A 16,997-nucleotide genomic window follows, 5' to 3' on the forward strand; every position below is an offset into this window, starting at 1 on the left:
CAGCTCCACGTCTGGTGAAATGCACTATCACTACTGTGTATTTCTAAGAGCCATCCTTGTGGGATTGGATCAACCCAAGATGCATGTTGAACTGAACTGCGCCTTCGAGCCAGTCCTCACTTCAAAGCCGAAGGCCCATCGAGGCCAGCCAGCCGCTCAGCTCGACATACTTTTGAACTGACCCCCCTCCTGTTCAACCCCAGAGACAACGAGGCGGCGAGATGGGGAGTGACACAGATTGAAAAGTACATAGAAATAAAAAGACGGCAGTAATGGAGTTGGGTGGAGAGATGAACCCCCTCTACTGGGGCCCATGGGCCTCCGAGGCACTGGCAGAGGTCAGTGGGGGGGCCACTGGGGTCGTCGACCATATCATCTCCGTTCGCTGGTCTCTTTCTTACATCTGGAGTCACATCTCCTGTGTTTTTTTGATGGAATACAGCAGCCGGTTGCTCACACACAGAACATGCGTCCACCCTTTCACTGTGAAAGAAGCTCACCCACAAAAAAGGCCAAAAGTGAACTTGCAGGCCAACTCACGTCATGATAGTCATAAAGAATGTTAGTGATGACTTTAAATGGCAACATGTGCACCTTGACGTCCCTTTCATCTTGGTAATCGTCTTGGAAAATGTTTTTCCTTTCAGCCAATTTGGAACTGGAAATGTTGGGTCAGATGTCAGACCACATGAGCAGGTCCAAACTTGCACATTTGTATTGAGCTTGTTTCTTTTATCTTGTGTAACTGACACAGTTAAAGATATTTACACAAGCACTTTCCATACACGGTGACTGACTTTGGCTGCTGTCTGTTTCTGTGAGGACTCCAGAAAAGATGCAGCAAAAGTATGAATCAGTGCTGAGTCGGCAAGCTGTATTTATTGCCTGTGCTGTGGGTCCATGCCATGTTTACGACACACCGTCAGGTGGATTAAGGACACATATGCCTGGCTAAATTGTTATGCGAGCATGCATCTGTGTGCGGTATAATCTGCTAAAAGCTGTTGAAACAGTACACTTACAGCAGGGTGGGCTATCTGACTTAGCAAAAATACAGGAGAGTGGGTTAAAAAGAGAACGATGAGGCAAGATTAAGACATTAAGGGAATTTAATATGCATGCATATGGATGAGTTCCTGCAGTAAAGAGGCAGAGAGTACAAGATGAGACATCTCATGACATAAGTAGTCTAAAATAGTCTATTTTGTAGTCTTAGTGGGACCGAAGAAAAAGCTTCACGCCCTCTGCTGAAATATCACACACTCTTGTCGCCTGTGGAGGCATGTGCAGCATCCCCGCTTTGTATTTGATTGCATAGGGGAGGTGGAGGGGTGCCCCGAGAGACCACATCAGGGACATATAAAGTATACAAGCTCTGGTGTGAGACATATGGCGCTTGTGCGGCTCTTTGCTTGTAAATTCTGTTTCCCAGCATCAGCATTTCAACATGTGGTAGCTTTTCTGGACGATGTCCTACATTCAGGCATGCAAGCACCTGTGCGACAGAACAGTCCAACAATTCACTAACGAAAACCTGTCGTGTCTATGATGTGCTTCGTTATCGGTCTGATGCGTTTTGGAAATACAGGAAGTGAGTGACTGTTCGCCAAGGTTCCTGTTCAGGTTGGACCGGTTTCTCGCTTGTCAGGGTTCATCGCAAGGTTCCAGAGGGGTGGGGCTTCCACAAATCCCTTTGGGTGCATGTTTTGGGACGCTGTTTTAATGCACATAGTTGCTGAATAGTTTAGATGTTAGGGTTTTGACATATAGTTGAGGAGTGCTTGAGAAGCTTGATGTCTCATGACACATTTGATGAGTGTCAGGAAATGCATGTCCGAGGGAGGCGAGGTGTGATGGGCTTGGCTTACCTACTGAGAGGGCATGCAAATGGCGTGGCGAGTGTGTGTGGGTTTGCGCGGTGAAGGTGAGCTGGCGGGACAGGCAAAAGTCCAGATGCCTCTGTTGGATACTCATGGATCAACAGACTTTGACCTCTGATTTATGAACACATCCATAACAATGACTCAACTGTTCCATTGGACAGTGATGCCACTTGTTTGAACCTATATCATAAAAAAACAAACATTGTTGCTGTCAAGTGGATTTCTTTCATCTTTAAAAAGAAACTGCATATTGTTTTTATTTTATTTTTTATGTTTTTGCTTCTTTATTCCCACGTTCAACAAGTGTTGTACTTGAATCACCCGGCATTGTGACTTCTCCTGTGTTCGTCTTTTTCCTGTCATTTTGATACATTCAAAGCCATGTTTGTTAATAAAGTTAGAGAAAAAAAAGTGTTCGTCTTCTTCGCTGATTCTTCTTCTACGCTTTCCTCCCTGTGGCTGCACTACAGCACCACTCCAGACTTGGCATATACATTACAGCCGTCAAACGTCCTCAGCGTCTTCTTTTGGACACACGCAAATCTTGAAATGCTTCTGTGTGTACGAGATTTGTTTGAGAAACGAAGCCGGCTTCGCTTTCGTCGACGCGGCCTCAGAGGTGTAAAAAAAATCCAGGTTCAGACTGCCACAGTTTGGCTTTAGCCACAGGTGCTTCCAGTCAAGATAAACGAGCTTGGTTGAGTAGAAGCACCTGTGGCTAAAGCCAAACACTGTCAGGGTTTTTACTTTTTGTACCAGGATTTGACGCCTCTGGCTAAATTCTACAGTATCATTACATTGAATGATTGAAGTGAAAAAAAACTCACAAAAGTACAAAAACTGTTTCATCCTTTGAACAATTCTGAGCTTACGTCACAATTACATCACAAGTCAAAATGGCGTTCTTACTTAAGGAAGCTCTCTGCTCATTGAAAAGCATTGTGTTTTTCCAAATATGTATTTTACTTTTGTGCTAACTACTGGTTTGTATTAACAAAAGAAAATACAACTCCCACTGTTTAACTATCAGATTTTACCAAAGGCAATTTCAATCTTCATTAAAACATGCACATTTAATTTAATCACTAGAGTGGGAGTTCATAAAGTCATAAACTCGATATGTAGTTATGAATGCTTGAATGAATAAGACCGTGCACAAAATAGAAAGCTTACATGCTTAGGTTCCCTCACTGCATGTAAGCTCCTTGTCCCCGTCATCACATTCTGCTGTGGACGTTCATCCTGTAAACATAAGAAATAAATAAGTGAGGGCAAAATGGCTCCTGTTGTTTGTGTATGCCGGCATGTGCGTCCTTGTCAGACTATCAGTATCATTGTATGCCACGTTGTTTGCATGTCATTGTCTTTTGTGCTTTACTTCCTGAAACATTGTCCTTTCCAAACCTCAGTTTGCACTAGCCTACCCGTGGCCTGTGTTGACTTTCACAATCAAACTTCAAACATCTGCTTATATCACACAACGCGACATGTTGCACCGCTTCAATGCACTTTTTCCATGGTACGCTTTTACCTATGATGTACTGTCTTTCTCACGTGCTCTTCTCCTGCGTTGATGTCTTTGCTGTGCATTGTGCCCAGCTGTCATTGTTGATCCTGAGAGGAAGCGCGATATAGGGAGTTATTTCTCATGGTTTGTAAATGATAAGTGTTCTAGTGTGGCTGCTTATCAGGTGTCCCTGGAAGGTCCAAAAAGCCCGTGTAATTAAGACTGCACACCATTTAATACTTGCAATGAAGCTCGGTGTTGGTGGGGTGAGCCTTAAATGAGCAGGTGGATTTACAGTATGGCTATAACTTGCTAATTACTAGGGATATTTGATACCACTTTTTTCAGACTGATACCAGTACGAGTAAACAATTCTTAAGTACTCACTGATATCGAGAACCAATGCCATTAGTACTAGTACAAAATTCCCCCCCAAAAACAATGACAGATAATTTTAAAGAAAGAAAAAGAAAGAAAGATGTCTCTATCTAGCACTTTCCTTAAAATTGCATGAGATTAATGGCAGTTTTCTCTTCCTCTAATTCTAATTCCTGGTAATAGCAAGAGAGATAGAAGATCATTATTGTCCCCGGAGGGCAATTTGGTGTGCAACAGTGCCCCACAATCAATCACAGAAAAACAAAACAAAACAATAAAAACAATCAAGTTTGATAAATACTTTAAAAAACATAATCACATAGTTATCATCTTGATATGGAATGCAATCTCATAGCTGATTTAAAAGTTAAATAGCTGACGATACGAATGATCTCAGGTATCTATTGGACTTCTAAGTAAAGGTCGACCGACCTCCTTCCTGATGGCAATAGCCGAAACTCTGTAAAAAGAGGTAGATATTGTTTTAATAACCCTTTGTTGGGTGCAAAAACGCTCAACCAATTTCTATGAAACTTTGTGAAGGCTTGGCACGATGCATTCTGGTGTAAATGCGGATGCAAGCACAACTTTATGAATATCATTTTGTTTTTGCAATTTTAGTTACATTGGAACTATTCCATCCACCCCAGAATACAAATAGACGAGTTCAATTTCTACCATTCCTCACATCTTATATCATTGTCCATGAGTCAGAAAGTAGCTTACGAAATGGATAGACAAAAATACTGTTCCCCTCCGAACCCAGGACCAAAAATAGTATAGTCCCCTTTGTCCGCTCGTAACATTTTATGTCGTCCTTCATGGACCATGAAGCAGTCCACTGAGATATGAGCAAAACAAACAAACGTAAACATCCCAATGTTTTTATGCATGTTGTTAAAATGATACATTTCTTTTCTTTTATTTCCTTTATTCTTTATTTCTTTCTCTGAGTGGAGAGAACCCGAGCATTGTTCTTTGTACACTTCTGACACTTGTGATTTGATTAATAACAAATCCAGCTGAAGCAGAGCAAACAGTTCTGCCACCATTGCTCGCATGCCTGGTGAGGCTGACCTTGCATTAAAAGCAAGTCAAATGTTTTCCCTCATAATAGGTGTTTTGAGGGCTTCTTCTTCTTTTCCTTTTGGCTTTTCCCTTCATGGATGGCACCCCCAAAAAAAGCAGCCTTTTCTTGCCACAGTCAGGTAATGGGGGCTTAGGCATGGCTCGGGAACATCCTAAAACACTGTATCATACATGATGTGAGAGTCTTCTGTACAGCTGTTGTAAAACCTTGCCCACATGACATATTTTTGCCTTGAGTTGACCAAGAGTCACATTTATTGCAAGCAGTCATGCTGATTTACGAGCCGTGTACGTTTGTCTAACAACTTGGATAATTGCTTTGCCGGATGTCCTTTACCAAGATCTGATCTCCTTTATGTGGATTTTAAGAGAGATGAGGGAACTTGCTGGGCCCGATGGAGTCGCAGCCTACATGTCAGAATCTTACTGCAAGCCTGTGTGATGCATTGCTCTATAAATAAGCAAGAGATGAGAGGGCTAAAAGAGCAAACAGGATGGTTAATAGTATCCACGGGCGAGTGTGAGAGCCTGCACAGTGTCAGGCTTCAGCACCTCATCAGAAGACTCAACTGCTCTATATGGACAATATACTGCTCCACTGTGTACTTTAGTTTATTTCCGGATAGCTTTTTGAACCCACAAAGTGGGCTGCCACTACCATTACTAACATCACTGAAAAAGACAATTAAGACCTCTGATAGGCAAACTTTGGATAATTCCCAGAAAAGAAAATGGTAAAAGGTATGAAACTACAACCTACATCAGTGGTGTCCAAACTTCAACCCGAGGCACATTTGAAGCCCGCCGTCCGTTTTTTAGCGGCCTGGAGCATATCGTTGCTGTCCTCCTTTGAAAAACACTTATGTCCATTTTTTAAAAATATTTTGGGGATTTCTGAGTTCAGTTTCATAAAAAAAAAAAATTACGTAAAAAATGACAAAAATGGACTTAAGTATTTTTCACAGGACAGCGATGATATGCAAAAAATAATTTTGACAGCGTGGAACCTTATTGGGTGTGGGTGTTGAAAAGTTGGGGGTGACGAAGCTCAAATCCCACATGGGTACGACACACCTGAAAACTAGTACGACTACTAACACTAACAAATTCAACTTATGGAGCTTTACTAGATATGCAAAGAAACTATAGTAGTAACATTTCTCTATATAATGTTTCATGAATAATTATATTGCAGGAGGACATTGACGTGTGTTTGAAAATTAGCTTCAGTCAAGTGTATTTTTGTTACCTGGAGAAATAAAATGTGTACCATATAGCAGTTCATTGATTTCATAAATGCACACACTGTAGTTTTTTTTTGGTACATACAGGCTACATAAAAAAAATAAAAATTAAAAGATAAATGCAGTGTTACCCTTGTTTCAAAGGGGTTTTGTGGCTTCCTCGTTTTTCCTGTGCTAGATAGCCCAAAATACTCTTTGAGTGTTTAAGGTTGCCAACCCCTGATCTAGAGCGTACAAATTTAATTGATTGACTAATAAGTTCTTCTTAGCCCACACAGACACTGGCCTTCACAAATAATTCCAAATATATGCAGCCACCAGGACTGCTGTATGTGGATAATCTCCTGGGTGATGGCTGTTGTCTCCCTTTGCACGTATCCAGTATGGTGCAAGCTCAGCATGGCTCATATTTACAATGAAGATTGGTCTGTTTTATGGAAAAAACGGATTTGCACACTCCCCACAAATGCTTGGGCTGGTGAAAGAAGGTCTTTTTGTAAGACAGTTTTTCATGGTTACTCGTTAGAGTATAAGTGACACATTTAATAAAAATGTGCAAACAGAAGCAGGTCACAGGATAAAATGTCAGGGCCACTTCACATTCTGATCTCTTTCCCTCGTATTCAAGCCGTCACTCACATGGTATGTAGCCCTGATCCTCCTAAAAAGAAGATTAACAACCCCCTGACAGAGACGTAATCTTTCTGAAAACATTGACTATTACCATTTCAACAGGCTGCCTCAGAGCAGTGGAAAATGAGTCTCAGGAATCCTTAATTGCAGTCTGTTCATTTGGGTATGCTTAAAGGAAAATGGTGACTCCTGAAGGCATTTGAACTCTGTCAATGTGTAGCAAAAGGGCCTTTACAGTCTTACACGTTAGAAGTTCAATAACTCAAATAACACATTTTACGCAAAGGTTACTTCTGACAGCATTATGGTTTTAATTCCAAATGTGTCTGAACTTTTCATGAGGTTCCGTAACTGTGCTTATCCATTGACGTACAATTAGTCACATTGTTGCTTGTGTGTGTGTTGTCATGAGATAACATTCCAACCATTTGACCTCTTACTATTGGCTCATTCAATTATTTGTGCACCACATGCCTCAACACTGTACTTTTGTTCGTACTTTTACGCTCACGATAACATAACAAGGCAGGTCTGTTTTTAGTGTGCATTTCTAAACATCCACTTCTAATTCCAGAGCTTAACCAGTTTTAGGGAACATGTGTGGCCTTCAGTTCATTGCACCATGCAGCCAATATCAAGTGAACCCTTTGACCACAGCGTTGCATCTGAGTGACTGAGATCAGGGCCCCTTTATAGTCCAAACATTTCCCTCATTACGCGAGTTGATATGCTGGAATTTTCAAGAATGAGACCTGGCTATCTCCGTGTCCATCCGTCCGTCCATCTTAGTGCTTGTGATTATCCCGTCTGGCTTTCATTCATACTCTGTTGACGCCACTCAGTGACGCAAGCCATCATTCAAATTATATTTAGAGAAAAGTACAGGCAGAGGAATTGGTAATCCAAGAAGTGACATCTGGCCTTCCGAGCTTATGTGATTAGCAGAGAGCCTTGCCCCTAATAGCCTCATGGACGTTCTTCGTTACCTCTCTGGACAATCCATACCTGCAGACCGTTCAGTGTTTGGTGGAACAAAAAGTACATCCTGATGATCATGCGGAGACATTAATATAACAAGCTTTAATATGTAATGTAGGACACACGGAGGTGCTACATGAGCTGTAACACTTGTCGGGCTTACTGTAAACCCTCTAATGTGCACAACGGCACCAATCCTACAGCATTAGGACTAAGACCAGATGACTGTAGCGATAGCAGAAATGTCCGAGCAAAGCCAGAGGGGAGACAAAAATGAAACAGGAAGAAATTGTTTAAATACAAATGAAGGAATTCACATTATAATAGAGGGATGGTATTTCTTTTTTTACAAAACTAATCATGATCACCACTCAGGAAAAACTGACAAGGCATTTACCCGCGCCCTCTGCTTCCTGTTCACATAATAGATCCCATAAATATGCATGCTTTCCCCGAACGTCATAAGAATGTATGTAACTTTCAGATGATGAGAAAAAAGAGGCAAAACAACCTTTAGTCCTCTGGATGGAAATTAAATTTTTATATGTGATCCATTTACATTGGATACAAATATACTCAGACATAACTGGATGCCATGGACATGCACTAATAGGGAAATGTTAGAGGGAGGGGGCTGCAATCCCAAACAGTATGAGGTTTGCTTAAGAACACCTTGAAGTTCAGGGGACACAATCTGGCAACCAGAGCCTCATCCCATATTTTTTATCTGTAGGGTCTTAAACCAAAGACCACAGACTTAGCTACTGCTCTTTAGTAGTTGACAATTTGGTGGACCTGCCTGGACATAGCTCATGTTTTTGTATAAGCTTTACAGCAAGTGGGAAAAATGCCAATGTAACAAATGCACATTTACCTTAACCTTGTTTATTTGACTGATTTGATTTAATGACTGCAATGACTTGTTAAAAAAAAAGAAGTAATTATTATAGAGCTAGCGCTATGGCGTTCATCTTGTCTACTTTCTAACTGAGTTTTGAGTTTATTTTTTCCAGACTTTAATTATTTTTTCCCAGAAAAGAGAAAATTCTCTGACCTTGCTGACAGTTTTGGCTGTCACTTCAGTCTCCATCAGAGCTGTCACACTTCCTTGTATGACGTGTCTTAAAACAGCTGATTGGGTGAGGAAAACCCTATAAAAACAAAAAAGCTCTATGACACAATCAGAACTGTGCTCTACCCCCCAGCGCCGTTGAGGGATGGTGTCCCAGGTGTGTGGGAGCATGTAAGCCCCCTCATCCCCGTTGATGGTCCCGTCTCCACATCTTCCTTTTATTTTTATTAGTCCTTATTATTAGAGCTTTTCAATGCCGCTTTTGCACAGTCAAATTCACAAACTGCGCAATATAAAAATTCACCTCTTTTGATATTGTGCATTTTCATATTGTATATTTTGCATTGTGCATATATTCATTCTTATACATCTTTTTATCCTTTTTTAAATGTGATACTGCTCAGCTGCTGCTGCTTCGTAACTGCTCCTAGGGGATAAAGTTATATTGAATTAAATAGATTTTTTTTTCAGACTGATACCAGTACGAGTACTCAACTCTTGAATCGTCACTGATACCAAGTACCTATACCACCTACAGCCCTTTTTAAAGAATAGGATTTCCCCCCCAAAATTACAGATAACAAAAAAAAGAATTACATATCCCAATTACATGAAATCAAAAACAATTTTCAATTATTTTAATTTCTAATTTCTAGTTCCTGATCATGAAGCAGCTACAGTATCAGCCACCACCGCGATTACCAATACCCTGAAATAAGCCCGGTATCGGTACTCACCAATTCCTACTAATAATAACAACTCACTTTGGGGGAGGGAGAGGTCTATTGAATAAAAAACAATTACAGAAATACTAAACATTGCAACATAAATGAATCATTTATTAAAGCTTATTTTAGCACATTTCAAGACTTTTTATACTTTTGTAACTGACATTTGCATGTAAGTCATGTTTTTACATTTCTGAATGTTCATAATATAGTTTTTTTCTCATTAATGTAATTAATCATTGGAGGAGCAACAAAAACTGCCTGTGGGTGGGCTCAAATTAAAGGTCCCATTTTATGAAAATAAACTTTTGTGAGGTTTTCTATCCATATTATGCGTCCCCGGCCTGTCTTCATCCAGGTATGAAAAAAGTCAGTCCGCGACTTCTTTAGCTCTTTCTTTCTAAAAATGTGTGCTTCAAACGGAAAGATTAAACTTCCGTGACTTAGTGACGTCAAAAAGACACGGAAGTGCACTCGACCCAGCCCCCTCGGGTTAGTGGCACCACCTCTGGTAAAGGTTTGTCACACCCACTGAAATTCGAGAAGCTGGCTGCGCCTTTCTTTTCTTCCCCTCCGTGGAGAGGGGAAACAATGATCAGGAAAAAGTGGTTGCTTCCTTTGTCCCACGTCTTTGAGAAGACAGTGGATTAATTTTATTTTTGACGTGTACCAACATTATTTCTCAAAGGACTGTTTCGTTAGTGAAAGCCTGTTCAAAGCTGGATTTGCAACACGTTTAAACATAATGGATCGGTCCCAACAGTGTGATACGACTGCACACGGGAAAGATGAAGGCTTAACATTTTTGATTTAGTCTTCCTTTCTATCCTTTCTAATAAGAGATGTGCACCTTCTACCATATTACTGGTGTATTTTTAGTGCCTAAAGTGGGAGCTACATTTGTCATGTGGAGGTTGTTTGGTTACAAGAGATAAAGCAAATATGAAGCGGTTGCGTATTGTTTTGTCAAGATACAATCCGCGGCGGTGACTGGCAACTCGCCACCTAGTTGACATGACTTTGTGATGTTAACCGGCCGCTAAGTGGTCTCGATGAGATGGCTTGCACGTTGCGACCGCGTAGTGGCCTAAATGTGCATATTTGTGTTCTTCATAACCGCTTGTAAATGTCTACAAGCAGTCACGGCAAATCGGAGACATTCACTGCAAAATAACGTTCTCTGGAGATTTGCCGGTTACGGCAAATTAACCATTGCCTAAACAATCACTAACTAACGCTACATTACAGTTTCTATAGTATTGTTATGCTACTTTTTCTTATGGTAAAATGTGATGCCGTTTTTCCACATATAAAATAAGTTAATAATTTTTCTTTTCTTCTGCTCCCATAGGCAGTCGTTTCCATTCACATTAGCACATGACCGAAATCACTGCCCCTTCGAGAGAGAAGGGTGTGGCCTAGGCGTGGCCTGGTGCAGCTATTTACATAAAAGTGACACACCCCTAAAACAAACTGTTTTGAACAGAGCGTTTTTTGGGCTTATTTAGGGACAGCAAAAATATAAGATCCAAAGTCATTTGACAAATGCATGTCACAGACATGTCTTTTACACATTTGAGAACAATTTTAGTATGTTGAAAAATTTAATAATATGATAACTTTAAGTGTAAGTCACCAAGTATGGTTCCTTGCCTATAAAAAGTTACTGTCAGGCATCAGTTCATCAGCACCGAAACCTAATTATGTGTGTACGTGTATGTGGGTATAACCAGGTGGAAGCTCTTACTTTGTTTAGAGCTCAGTCCATCTATACAGTATAGCTGACTGGAAAGAGCGTAGCAGAACTCCAAGCTGCATATAATCTTCTCAGTGCTGTGATAATCATTTCAATGCCACAAACAAGCCTGTTTTCTAAGGAGGGAGATAAAGAAGTGACTATTTTTGGGCAGTTGTTTGCTTGGAGAGGCTTTTGCTTACTCTAAGGCATCTTGTTCCCAAGAGTTAAGTGCACACTTGTGCAGTTTTGCTTTTTTGTTGTAGTCTTCAGGATCTGTGGTTGAGATAGAGTTCAGTTCCCTTCTGCTGCTCTTATAGCTTTCTGAACAAAAATGTATTTCCCCCAAAGTGAGTTATTGTGTCCCAATAAATGCAGCAGCAGGCTTGCGCAGTGAAGAAGGAAATTGCAATCATTCCTTGGGACTTTTTTGTTGCCTTGTTTGTATGTACTGTACATTTTTGTGTCTCTGTGTTGTGTCATTTTGAAGGTTATTTTTGTTTGAAGTCCTCTTTTTTCCACCTTTCTGTAGAGGACAAACAACAATTTGTTAAAATGACTTTTGGCAATTAACGCACATCTTAACTTGCTTGTCTACTTCCCCATAAAAGTATATTTGCACTTTTTGTTTTCTAGAAGTACTGGAAATTGATGATATTTTCCTAATGCATAATATTAACTCATCCCAAAAATGTATAAACACGTTCTATTTTAAATATTGCCATGGTCCCAAAAATGAATTTGTTTTTTTTTACCGTTTAAATTTTTTTTTATTATGCTAGAGCATACAGAAAGCTTTGATGCTGATGACCTGAAGATGTTGCGTGGTAAATGGTAAAAAAAAGATAGTTACTACAAATAAGGCCAGCAGGTGGCAGCAGAGTATAAAAGATCAATTGTTGTAACAAGCTCTTTTCCCCAGTGTTTTCAACAGATTCGTGAATAATGATGAAACTTAGCAATATTCTAATGCTAATTGCTGCAAAACCCAAATAGCTACAAATATACTTTTTTTTCCTAATGAAAGAAGAGACTTTAATCTTTCTTTTGGTAGGTTCCATGTTTTTATAGTAACCGAACACAATATACTGTGGGCCTTGCAAAATCAGTCAAAATCCACTAAAACAGCCGGGAGCGAAGGGTTTTGCTTCAGCGAAAATGGCTGGGAGTTAATGATGTTAACACGTTGATGCTTCTACAGTACATATAGTATACGCTTGGTGTTTTAATGACCTGCTCTGACCCAAGCTGTCTTTATTTAAAGCTTCAAGCTACCACTCATGTTTCATTGGCTCTGAAATTCCTAACATCTCATTTTCCTTCTTTGCACCTCCCCTCTTTTGCCCTCTTGTCACAGGTATGGCCTCGCAAGTGCAAGTGTTCTCCCCTCACACTCTTCAGTCAAGTGCCTTCTTTAGCGTGAAGAAACTGAAGGTGGAGCAGAGTTGCAACTGGGATATGACAGGGTACGGCACGCACAGCAAAGTCTACAGCCACAACAGCAGCAAGAACGTGTCGGCCTTGAGCGGCCCCCTCGGAATTAACAGCGCCCTGCAGGTAGCGAGCTCCACCTTGCCGTACGAGCAGGCACTCATTTTCCCAGCAAGTGCAAGCCACATTGTGGTCGCATCAGCCAGTAGCACTTCGGGGGGCGTAGGCTCTTTACTGGGCAGCGGAGGTGGAGGCAGTAACGGCAGCGGAGGGGGCGGCGGTGGCAGCGGTGTTGGGGTTCACAATCTGACTCGCCGCAGCACCGTCAGTCTCCTGGACACCTACCAGCGATGTGGGCTTAAACGCAAGAGTGAGGAGCTTGACAACAACAGCAGTGTGCAGATAATCGAGGAGCACGGTCCACTGATGATCCAGAACGGAGCAGCCACGGTGGCTACGTTGGCCACCGCTGCTTCCACGGCCACATCCAAGAACAGCGGCTCCAACAATGAGGGCGACTACCAGCTGGTGCAGCATGAGGTGCTCTGCTCCATGACCAACACGTACGAAGTGCTGGAATTCTTGGGACGAGGAACATTTGGACAGGTGGTTAAGTGCTGGAAGAGGGGCACCAACGAGATCGTGGCCATCAAGATCCTAAAAAACCACCCGTCGTACGCAAGGCAGGGTCAGATTGAGGTCAGCATCCTGGCCCGTCTGAGCACGGAGAACGCGGACGATTTCAACTTTGTGAGGGCCTACGAGTGCTTCCAGCATAAGAACCACACGTGCCTGGTGTTTGAGATGCTGGAGCAGAACCTGTACGACTTCCTGAAGCAGAACAAGTTCAGCCCACTGCCGCTTAAATACATCAGACCCGTGCTGCAGCAGGTGGCCACGGCGCTGATGAAGCTGAAGAGTCTCGGTCTGATCCATGCCGATCTGAAGCCGGAAAACATCATGCTTGTAGATCCATCTCGGCAGCCCTACAGAGTCAAAGTCATTGACTTTGGCTCAGCCAGCCATGTCTCCAAAGCTGTCTGCTCCACTTATCTACAGTCCAGATACTACAGGTAGGAGGAGTTAAGAATATTAACATTCTATTCATGTTCCTCACTTTGTTTCTGATCCTTTTATTGGAGCACTGGTTGTATTTCTAAGCCTTGTTTAAATTATTCTAGTGTTGATGGCAACATTTTCAAAGCAAAGCAGATTTTTTTGGGCCATTCATTTGTTGCAGCTGAAGTCCTCAAGATCCCTCAGTGTGCTTTTGTTTTTGGAATTGCTAATCTCTTCCATTGTGGGATGAGGATGTAGACGCACAATGATGACACATGATGTGTGTGTATGTGTACATGCGCATGCTTTGGGTTCAAATTGAGCAATGTCTGTTAAAAAGAAAATTGTGATGAATCATTTTTGATATTGTAGATATGTTAAGGAAAATACATCTGTTAGGTTAAGATTCTACACTGAGATCCACTCTCATTAAAGAAGGTGCCAATCATGGAGCCTGCCCAGGGGTCTATATTCACTGCACTGCTTCCCACTGCCTGGATTCCCTCTGGACCTTCAGCCCCATCACCACGGAGGGTTCCCATTTCCCCTGAGATAAAGATGAAGGGGTCAGCCCAAGTTCTCCTGTAATATGTGCCTGTAATCCACACCAGCAGGCCCGGCATTAGAACCAGATGACTCCCTGGAAGATCTTTCCTTCTTGTACCTCTCATACATCCCTTTTATCCAAAGCAAAAAAAAAAGAAAATAAAGTGTTTTGGTTCGAGTTGAGGTAGCGTCCAGAAATCAAACAGTTTTAATGTTCACACAAAGAGATACTTGAGCTGTGCTCGGGGACCTGGCCTGGTGTTGGAGCTCAGGCAAAGGAAATAACAGGTGTGTCAGCGCGACAGTATTCCTCGTGTATTTTATGATTATGCCTACTCAAAACACATAACCACAGGCACATGTCAGGTGGCTGTTTCTCTAACTGTCAAGATAGTGCTCATTATAACGGTTGGGGTGTTTATTTACCGTTCTTTTGTACATAATACATATGTGTGTAACTAAAGTGTCTTTCAGATGTTTAACCGTTTTTCCTATGCAAACATTGTTTTTAGTTGAAGTCACTAGAATTCTGAGAAGACCTGGTCTCTCTAATCCAGTGTTTGCAAACCTTTATTGAGTGAAGGTAGGGTGACCAAACACACCCCGAACATGTCCACAGGCAGGTTTATAAGGTTTATAAAGTCATGGAAAATTTCCGTTTTTTTATATTTTTCATAGGATCTATTGGTATGTCTTGAATTTGATTGACGCTTGTGCACCGTGTTGTTACCAGCGTATCTGACCTGCCTATCTGACAAATGTTTGAGTGAGTGCCAGAGAAAACAGTTTGCTACTGAAATGGGATGGAATATGAATTTAATATTAAATAATCATGTAAGCAATATGCATTCTGTTCTGCCTTTTACCACTGTTGTTGAAGTCAAGTTCAAGTCCAAATGAGGTGCTGAGCTGTCCAGAGTTTTTAACTCATTGGTACGATCTGTGCTCCCAAACCGGAAACATGGTCATGGTGCGGATTTGATCCCACACCCCAAATCATGGGAGGTTGGCAGCTTGAAAAATGTCTGAATGCAAAAAAGGCTGGGCATTTGTCAAGTAAGACAAATCATTTTCAGACCAGTTAAGTGAACTTGGATAATTTTTCACAGCACACCTGATGAACTCTCACGGCCACTAATATGCCACAGCACACTGGTTGGAAATCATTGCTCTACTCAATGCACCTCCATTATCAGTCTGCATTTATCATCCTCCGTTGAGGATTCATTATTGTTGTCGTTATGCCTTTCCTGGAAATGGCTTTTTTCATACTTGTCTTCCATTGGAAAAAAAACCCCAGCACTAACAGACTAAAACACTTCAGGTATAACAATAAATCACATGCAGTTCAATTCCATGCCGGACTTTAGCTACCATAGTTAAGCTACACAACACATGTCCACATCTTGAAGTAAACTTTTCTACCAGTTATCTGTTGTTGCTCAGCGGTACTGAGGTAATGAGGACGTAAAATGTTTTGTTTTGTGGGGGAGTGATGAGAGAAGCGGTGTGGCAAGCTCATCCTTTCATTTCCTCTTTGCAAAGCAGCAGAAGGGAAGGAAAACCCAAAAATTTGACACCAGATGAAGGACTCTGCGACCCTGATGTGATGTGAATACACGCTTAATTTGTGTGTTCTTTAGTCACTTTTGAAAGTCCCTCTACTTTATGTAACACCGCCATGTCCAAAACAGGAGTGTCTGATTGATTCTGATGACTGAGGCGAGTCTTTAGTTCAGAAGTGAGCTCATGGGAGATGGTCAGTTGATCACGCAAAGTTTAGGCAACAAACACACTTTGGCTGCGGGTACATTTCACAGGGTGTTCAAAGGTTCAGATGAGAGCGTTAAACTGTCTTTGATGGCTTCAGATGAAAAGATAACAGGATGGTTGCTGGTGCATTGTGTGGTTTGTTCCCTTACAGGTTACTCACTACACACGGCTGTCATTTGGCAGCTCAGCTAACACCGGTTTTGTGTTACTTTATTTCCCGCACATTAGCCAAAACATTCCTCTTTCATCTTTTTGAGCCCAGTGGAATTAAATATGTCTTTGTGGGCTGATGTTTTGTTTTTGTTTTTTCCTCTCAGCCAAATGCTGTTTTGGATTGATGAGGTGAACTTGCATGAGTATGAGATGGTATTGTGGAATTGTGGGCACAAAATATTTGCATTTTCCTCCACTTTCAATTGTCTCATAGTTGAGACAAAAGTACTATTACATTCAAGCCCATTATAGAAATTACACCCACAGAGCTGTTTTGACTTATTTTATTTACATTCATTTGCTGAGGGTTTTATACCCGTCAGTCACAGATGTTTGTACTTTGTATGTCATACATAGTGTGCTTGTTTATGTTCATGTACACACTAAAGGAGCCTTTTGCAAATGAGTTATGGATTTTCCACAACGTTGACTTATGCAACAAAAAAAAAAGCAGAATTCAAGCTTGCTATTTACAAACGCAGCTCTCAGGGTTCTTCCAGTTTCAGTTTTGTTTGCTTCGGTGCCTCATGAATGCATGGTTGTGGGGCTGACAAAACTGCAATATTACATGCCGTTTTGCATTTGCTTCAGCCAATTCATTAGGGAACTACACAATCTAATGAAATCATTAGTTTTGATTGACAGAAATATATTGATTTAACAATATGTTTATTATTATTATTGATATAGTTTCCAGCAGTGTATCACACTGAGAGGCTGACAGCTGA

At 41.3% G+C, this 16,997-nt stretch overlaps 1 protein-coding gene across 4 annotated transcripts in view; it reads left to right on the plus strand.

The window, feature by feature from the left end:
- The window catches only part of hipk2 (homeodomain interacting protein kinase 2), a 78,640-nt gene that overhangs the window by 9,528 nt on the left and 52,115 nt on the right, over positions 1-16,997 (plus strand). For all 4 annotated transcript variants that reach the window (XM_086073105.1, XM_086073104.1, XM_086073107.1 and 1 more), the window contains exon 2: positions 12,605-13,751. In XM_086073105.1, coding sequence (XP_085929231.1) covers positions 12,605-13,751 — 1,147 coding nt within the window. The remainder of the gene's footprint in view (positions 1-12,604; positions 13,752-16,997) is intronic.

This window comes from Leptonotus elevatus, chromosome 4, assembly GCF_054856555.1.
Source record: "Leptonotus elevatus isolate MCC_2025b chromosome 4, RoL_Lele_1.0, whole genome shotgun sequence".
NCBI lineage: Eukaryota > Metazoa > Chordata > Actinopteri > Syngnathiformes > Syngnathidae > Leptonotus > Leptonotus elevatus.